Raw genomic sequence first — 8,895 nt, forward strand, 5'->3', positions numbered from 1 at the left:
AGAAATAATTAGCAACGTCTCTTTACATTTCACTTTTATATAAAATCTCAACAACTGTAAACTCTCACAGGGAGGGAGGGAAAAAATGATGCAGCAGCTTGTGAAATAATAATAATAATAATAATAATAATTGTGTTTTGTAGGTGCTGGGCTTGCCTCCAAATGACTTTGTTCAGACAGCGTCCAGAAGACGGTTATTTTTTGGTATGTTTTTATGGCTGATCGTCCTGTTAGTCCTGTTAGTGCTGCAGGTGACGGCAGAGCAGTATTAATACATTTAGACTGTTGTGTTTCTGTCCAAACAGATTCGAAAGGAAACCCACGGAACGTCACTAACAGCAAGGGCAAGAAACGCAGACCCAACTCAAAGGATCTCGCCAGCGTATTAAAAACCAACGATCCTCTGTTTTTGGACTTTATAAGGCGCTGTCTTGCGTATGTATATCCAGTATATTTATCTTGTTTGGTTATTGTTCATTTAGGGATGCGTGAGGATGTCTGAATTATATCGGTCAGTATCTGCAGATATTCGCTTTTAAAAATTAGATCTTTAGGGGAAGATTTAAGTGCTGGACTACTGCACTAAAATGTCTTATTCATTTTACAGCATTTTACCTACAAAAAATAAAGTTTCTTTCTCTGTAATGCTAATCCAGGTAGATTTAGTTCCCGTTTCTACAGTTTATAGATGTTTGTGTGTCAGCATTAGCAGATATGTGCATGAACATCTGTGCATCTCGAGTCATATTCACTACTGTAAGTTTGGCATCACTGTTTTCATTATTATAGACACATTTTGTTGCATGTACATGTTTCAAATGATTAGATTATGGTGCTATTAATGCGCTGCTACTCCAACATTACAGGTTTCAGCTAATTAGTTGAATGATGACCAGAGCTGTAGATGAGTCCATAATGTTAAAATGAATGTCAGAATGTCTCACATTTGAAGCATTGTGATCAAATGTCAGGCAGATAATCAAGAAATGGCTATAAAATAAATATTTACAGTGTACTACTTATCATTTAGTAACATCTTGGTGTTCACAAAAGCATACATATTGAAATATTGGAACCTTCTTAAAGTGCCTTATGACGTGTCGCTGGTGGTAATTCAGTCTGACTGTATACTAGTGTACAGTCACGCCATGTGGATATAACCACACACACAAACCCAGAGGCGCATGTAAAAATAGCCGTTGTTTATGCTTTTTTATATGTTTGTAGGTTAAATATGTTTCTGTTCATGTGGCAGGTGGGACCCTGCTAAGCGCATGACTCCAGATGAGGGCATGCAGCACGAGTGGATCCACGAGGGCCGTCTCAACAAACTCCGCCCTAAAACACGACCAGTCAGAAAGCCAGACGAGTGTGACAACAACTACGAGTACGCTTTACGCAGAACAACCACCAACAGAACTGGTGAGCGTCGGCTGGCTGTTCTCTGGCCATAATGCATTACAGCCTTTTAGTCGTGGGCTGGAGGTCGGGGGAGCTGGCCGTGTGACCGGAAGGTTGCCGGTTTGATCCCCAGGGCCGACAGTCCATGACTGAAGTGTCCTTGAGCAAGACACCTAACCCCCAACTGCTCCCCGGGCGCCGTGGATAGGGCTGCCCACCGCTCTGGGCAAGTGTGCTCACTGCCCCCTAGTGTGTGTGTTCACTAGTGTGTATGTGGTGTTTCACTGCACGGATGGGTTAAATGCAGAGGTGGAATTTCCCTGTTGTGGGATCAAAAAAAGCATCACTTATCACTTATCTTAGTAATCATTTGTCCATTTAAGACTCGTTCACAAAGGGATTAAATTACTGAGGTGGCAGAGAAATCATAACAGGTTCCTAAGATATTCATGCAGAAAATCAACAGGTTGATTATTTACTGCCATCATTTAATCATGGTGTCTAAGAAGTTTGTCTTTTTTAAATGAGAATGACACAGAAGACAAGATGTATTTAAAGTTTAACTGAATGAAGAGGCATTAAAAGGACCTTAGAACGCTACAGTCATGACTGTCAACTTGCTATTTAAATGTAATTATATCATTACAAAATTAATAACAGCTACTTTACATTTTGTACTGGATTGGACTGAATTGGCAGGTTCAACTCTGCATTTATGGCTTTTTTGTGCTTGTGTTAATGAGAAAAATACTAACAATATGGCAAAAATGTAAGGGATGATTTCAGGACTGTACATCAACAACAACTTTTAGTTCAATTGAAATCATGATAAAAAAATCTCCTCTTTCGCTTACAAACACAAACATTTCTGTTTCAGTTGAACATTTCTGTAATTGCATCAACAATTTATTTCTTATTTCTTTTTTTGGTCCAGAGGACAGACCGAAGAAGGAGAACTCGGTCAAAGACAGCAAGATAGAGACAGCAGAGCGCCTGCGTCCCATCGGAGCATCGGCTGAGGAGGAGACCTGCGAAGGAGTGGACAAGATTGCGTCCAGTAAAGAGAGTAAAGACAACAAACCAGAGAGCAATCCAGACAGTGGAGAGCGCTCTGTAGAAATCATCATCAAACCTCAGTCTCAGCCCCAGTCAAGCACAGACTCAGAGATACAGGAGGTCCACTGTCCGCCTCTCATTTAACAGGCGTTGGGCACTGAGTCAGGACCACCCTGGTCAGTGGTGCTGATGGAGTCTGAAGGGTGTTTGACTCATGCAGGGTTTGTGCCTGCTAGGTAACAGATCAATGTTGGCTTTTATTTAGAACCTATTTCTTACTCGCCACTGTAGATTTGTAGGTTTTCTTATTGTGTTCAAATTTTTTTTAAGTTGGAAGTAAATGTTGTCACTACTGCACACTATAGGTCACTTTCCTGCGCTGGGATTAAAGAGGAACTCCACTTGTTTTTTTCTGTGTAATTTAATCACTGAGATGTAAACAAAGTCATTCAGAGAGGTTTGATGTGAAATTTCATTGTAGAGAAACGTGGACTCTAATGTCTTTACAGTGGTGGTGATGGGAACCAGGGGTCGCCATGTCTACAACACAAATACAGCCATTTCATTTATTATCCAAAGTGAACCTGCACGAGTCTTCTGGGGTTTTCACATGTAGTATTGCCAATCTTTAAAATATATATATTTCTTCTCTTTTATCTTAGAACGCTCTGCATGCATCTCTCCGCCATGAATGGATTTTAAAAATACATGTTTTACACTAGAAGCTTATCTTATAACCATCGTTAGTCAATGTCACAGACATCAGGCAGAGTATTCATAGCCATTGTGTGTGATGTCTTTCTGCAAGAGGACTTTCAGAGGCATTAAACTCCTCAGACGTCTGGTTCCTATCATCACCACTGTGAACGGCTCGGAGCATTTCACACCAAACCACTCGGAATGACTTCGTTTGCATCTTAACAAGTTAACTGTTTAGAAATTTAGAAAAATCGGGGGAATTTCCTTTGAAGTCAAGGCCTACCCTTCTGAATGGAGATTCTCCATGGAAACGCAAATGCAGTAGGCTCAATCCCTTTAAAGTCTTAGGAGTTCTTCAGCTCTAGATAAGCACGTTGCTAGCTTTTTGGTGCTTGTGATACACTTTAAAAGGTCACACTGTACCTTCACAGAAGGTACTCAGTTGTTTTATCTTATGAATCCTCTTTGAATATAATATATCCTTCCCATACACAGTATTACACTCTGATATGAATACAACATTTTACACTTCCTTTATTAGAGTTCAAGTGGAATACCAAAGCAGTTGTAATGTGCAATATTTCTGCATGGTTTAAAGTGTTTTTATGTTCTGCTGTTTTAATTCTAGCTTTCATTTTGCTATAAGATGGAGTCACTACTAGTTAGGGTAGTGCTGTGAGACTGAGCCAAAGAGATTTATCCTGTAGTCATTAGTCATTGCGGTCGTTGCTGTAGATTGTACCCGATTCTGCTCAGTTAGATATGTTCGGTTATAATACTCTTCATGAGATGAATCAGTATTAGTTAACATGAAGAAAGTGCTGCCTAGAACTGGAACTGGGCACACCTGCTATACAGAGACAATATAATGTAATATTTGATCTGAATGTAACTATAAAATAGCAGATTAACATTTTTGATGGCATTTATGATGATGATGATGATGATGATGATGTTATTGGTTATGAAGCAGGCAATAATGATGGTTACAATATAAGGTAACACTTCATTTGAAGCCCAAGGACTTCAAAATGCATGCATATTTAACCTCTTACACGGCCAGGGTCCACCAGCAGGCCCAGCGTTTTATTACACACTCTTCTAAACTAAGAATATCTCAGCCAGTTTGCATTGATGTCCCTTTAGTTACTGAATATTATGCCTTACATGTAATAAGCCTGGGATTTCAATGGGTTAAATCATATTAATAAAGCAATATATGAATGTATATAGCCAAATTCACACCAGAACTCTCAATATGATATATGGTTTATTAAGTAAATAATGTTGTTTTGACATATGTGGCCTTAAACTAAATTGGTGGGTATTGGTTTCATTTATAACATTGTTATGAAGCATCATTCACAATTAATATTGTTATTACAGTTGTTCAGTATTGTCTGTCACAATCTGAACCTTTGTGCTTTAACTCAAGTAGAAATATGTAGCACTGAGGTGGTGAGGTGAGGTTTTAATTATGCCTCTGCTTTCTTAGTTCAGTTATTCAGTAACGATGCTTCATAAGAGTGTTATAAATGGAAAAAAAGTCTGTCACTCTAGTTTAAGGCTCCTTATGTAAATACAATGGCATTTACATTATAACATGGCTTTTAAATACTCAAGCAGTACATTGCTTTGTAAATACAGTATTCAAAGCTTATGCATATGTTATGAAGTCTCTGTGTAGATGGTCTTCAAATGAAGTGCTACCCAGGATTACATATGAGTGGTGGTTATGAGGTTATGTGGGAAATAATGATGGTTATGACACTAAGAATGATGAGTAGTAATGCACTGAAAGCAACATGGTGTACAATGTATTGTTTAGTTTAGAACTAAAGTACTTTGATACTAATATGTCAGCATATGGATTTTATGTTTTTTTCTGTATATAAAATTCTTACAATTTTTTTGTCATGCACTAGAAGTGTATGCCATCAGGTGATGTAAAATTAGACAAGGTTTTACTTGTTCATGTACTGTTGATGTATTATGAATGAAAGAAGTTTTTACCACCACAAATTCAGTGTGTTCTTCTCTTACTGTTGATATTTGTAGCATCAACGTCAACAAGCTTTCATGTTTGCTTCATAATTGTCTGTATTTCATGTTTTATTAAAGCTAAGCACGGCCAGTAGTAGAAACCCAATTCCAAAAAAGTTGAGACAGTAGGTGAAACGGTAAAAACAGACAGCAGTAATTTAGAAATCGTTGTATCTGTATCTATATAAATCTACACTGTTAGAAATAAAGGGACCATGCAGGTCCATGATTCATTCATCAAGGTACAAACAGTGTGAACCTTCCCTCAAAGGTACAGCGGTGGTTTTAAGGTCCAAATGTGTACCTTAAATAAGTTTTTTTCCCAGTGGAAAAGTAGAAATTTGTATCTTTTTATAAACTATTTTTTAAAAACAGAACCATTCAGTAAAAGCCTGGAGGCGAGGCGGGTACTGAGATGGACCCCTGAGTGGACCACCACAGTGACAAGAGGGGTACTGCCCCAGTGACAGTCCAGTACCTTTATTTCTGAGAGTGTATGTTGATCTGTATTTGAACAAAAGTAGTTTTTGTAAAAAATGCTCTATCTGAACTTTTTGCCTCTAAAACTTTCCTATCTAAAGGATAAGAAATCTAAAGGCCTTATCATCAGAAACCAGGATGACATCAAATAGACACAAAAGTCATGCAGAGCTCAGCTCAATATTTCAATATTTATCAATATCAATATATCAATAATTATTTTAAAAGTACACTCAGCAAAATGTTCAAAAGATAGTTAGGACAGAGGCAATTTGAGATTAGGAAAGTGAAATCTTCATAAAAGGAGCATCTAGGAAAAGGTCTAGTCTGTTTCTCAGCCAGGAGATTACATGATTTTAGGAAAATCTGCAGTGTGCAATAATGTCAAAAGATTCAGGGAATCTGGAAAACTGAGTGTCCATGACCTTCGATCCCTCAGACGGCACTGCAATAAAGCTGGCCTGCTTCTGTGGTGGAGATCATCACTCGGGCTCGAGAACACTGTAACAAACCATTGCCTGAAAACACTGACAAGCGCAAGTTAAGACTCTATAATGCACAGCAGGAGCCATATGCCTACAATGTCCACAAACACTGACGACCTCTCTGGACTCAAGTTCATCTGACAAGAACTGATGCACAGTGGAAATGTTTATGGTGGTCTGACAAGTCAACCATACGTTATTTACTCTGGGTCAATGAAAAAGAGGACTTTACAGATTGTTACCAGCATAAAGTTTAAAAAACAGCATCTGTCATGGTGTGAGGGGAGTTTTTGTGTGTAACTTGAACACCTTTAAAGCTGAACATTTTTTAAGCACCATATACTGCCTTCTAGACCCTGATATTTTCAAGGACACACACTTCTTTTGACATGACAGCACCAAGCCACTTTCCAAACAGGTAACTACAGCAAGCTTCAGCCCATCCTTTCTCATAAGGCCTTTCCTGGATGCTCCTTTTACACCCAAGCACGACCGCAACTTTTTAGGATGTTTTTTGAACAAGTCAAAATGTTTCGAGTCTGAAACTCTCCCTGTCTCAACTGTTTTGGAATGCAATGCAGGCATCAGTTTCAGAATGAGCTCACATTTCCAAAAATTAAGTTGATATGGTAAAACATGACATATGTAGTTGTCCTTATTTGATTACAGCTTAAACTAGGTGTATGCATTTGCTTTCTGTGCTTATTTACATTTTACTTACTGTATAACGTCTGTTTGTTTGGATTTGCATGTATTAAACAGCTGTTGAGAAATCTGAAGGTCTTAATACATCAAACACCAGGATGACAGACGGTAATCAAATAGACAGATCAAATAGACACAGCTCATCTGATGAACCAATCCCAGGATCCAGAGTCGCCGAGAAATATTAATATTACATAAAAGTACACCAGGTCTTGGGTTGTGGGTTGGAAGACAAATGCAAGAGTCAACTCGGTCAAACATCTTATGATCTTAGATGTGTTCTTTAGCAACAGACCCAGATGACATCAAACTGTTACAACCCCAATTCCAGAAAAGCTGGGACAGAACGGGAAATGCTACAACAGAAAGCAGTAATTAGTCAATTCTCTCACCGCTCTCCTGAATCTCGAACTCCGTCTGCCGTGTTTTATAACTTACAAACAGAGAAGCAGAAGAAGCTTTTAGAGCACAGAGAAGATCTTTAGATGACACTGTCTCTTCTTTGATGTAAACGTTCCTAAAGATGTTCCAGTGACTTGACAATGAAGTAAAGAGGTGGACAGTAACTAGTTCCATTTATGCAGCTACATGTACTTTAAGTAAGAATTATAATCAAGTTATATTCCGTGTGTGATCTTGCCCCTGATGAATAGGACTTTTCATTGTGTGCAAAAATGATGTTTTATCTATTGTAAACTGTTCTCTGTCATCAGGTGCTTTTAAAGATGCATGGGTGCTTCAGTTCCCCATCATTTTAGACCTATTCCAACTTCCTTTCATCCACCATCATGAAAACTAGAAAGGCCTCCGAGACCCAGTTAAAATCATATTAATTTAATAGACAGTTCCTAATTTAGCTAGAAAAGCATTCATAAAGAACATTTTAACATTTCTTTTGGTGTCCCAAATGGTTCAATGTTAGGGCTTTTGCTTTTCTTTTTGTATATGTTACCTACGTCTTCGAGAAACACGTAATCAATTTTTAGAGCTATGCTGATGACACACAATTATACATGTCCTTTCCTTCTGAAGCTCAAGACTCTGTTGTCAGGCTTACCAGCTGTGTGTCGCATATTTATCACTGGATGTCACCCAAATTTGTACAACTAAATTAAGGAAAAACTATGATATGAAATAAATGTAAAACCATGAACTGTAATCCTCAGAACTTACACTCAGGGAAGGTTACTTTGTGAGAAACTAGCTCTTTGGCTTTGCACCAAACGTGAACCTGAGTGTGATCTTCGCTTCTCAGCTCTTAGATTCTTTGCATCTTCTCTACAGTAACTAAAACAGCTTTTATCATTTTAGAAACGTTGCTAAAGTTCAGCCTTTTCTACCATAGTGATGAGAAACATGTCCATGCATGTGTTACAGTTTATCACGGTAAAGCTCTTTAAACTGGGCTTCCTAGGAAAACAAGTCATCCAACACCCTGCAAGCTGTGCAAAATGCAGCAGCACAGACTGAAACTAATGAAAAAGAGAGAGCTCATATTTAAGTGACAATTTTCAATCAAACAAATGGGGAAATTACACCTCCGCGTTTAACCCGTTCAAGTGAAACACCCCATACACTCTAGTGAACACACACACTAGGGGGCAGTGAGCACACTTGCCCAGAGCGGTGGGCAGCCCTATCCACAGCGCCGGGGAGCAGTTGGGGGTTAGGTGTCTTGCTCAAGGACACCTCAGTCACGTACTGTCAGCCCCGGGGATCAAACCGGTGACCTTCCTAGCCCATGACTGCCCCTGTTTCATATCACCCTAGTTTATAAAGAACTAAAACGGCTCCGGATAGTAAATGTTCTTTTACTAGTTCTCAGGCTCCAATTCAGCGTTTCTCAGCCCTGGTCCTGGAGGCCCACCGCACTGCACATTTTAGTGCTTTTCCTGCTTTAACAGAGCCGTTTGAACTCAATAACAGTGCTGTTAATGAGCTTTATTAGTTGGATCAGGTGTGTTAGGAGAGAGGAGCGCGGCTGAGGAGCGCGGCTGAGGAGCGCTGCTCTAAACGGCCTGCGCAG

General features: G+C 39.1%; 1 protein-coding gene across 2 annotated transcripts in view; it reads left to right on the plus strand.

Moving 5' to 3' along the window:
* dyrk4 (dual-specificity tyrosine-(Y)-phosphorylation regulated kinase 4) overlaps nt 1-5,324 on the plus strand; it is a 36,290-nt gene extending 30,966 nt beyond the window's left edge. The window contains exons 11-14 of one of the 2 annotated variants that reach the window (XM_017721055.2): nt 144-204; nt 306-435; nt 1,256-1,422; nt 2,336-5,324. In XM_017721055.2, coding sequence (XP_017576544.1) covers nt 144-204; nt 306-435; nt 1,256-1,422; nt 2,336-2,601 — 624 coding nt within the window. In that variant the 3' untranslated portion in view covers nt 2,602-5,324. The remainder of the gene's footprint in view (nt 1-143; nt 205-305; nt 436-1,255; nt 1,423-2,335) is intronic. The other variant, XM_017721056.2, reaches the window with a different exon arrangement.
* The last annotated feature ends 3,571 nt before the right edge of the window (nt 5,325-8,895 follow it).

Source organism: Pygocentrus nattereri, chromosome 8, assembly GCF_015220715.1.
Source record: "Pygocentrus nattereri isolate fPygNat1 chromosome 8, fPygNat1.pri, whole genome shotgun sequence".
NCBI classification, from domain to species: Eukaryota; Metazoa; Chordata; class Actinopteri; order Characiformes; family Serrasalmidae; genus Pygocentrus; species Pygocentrus nattereri.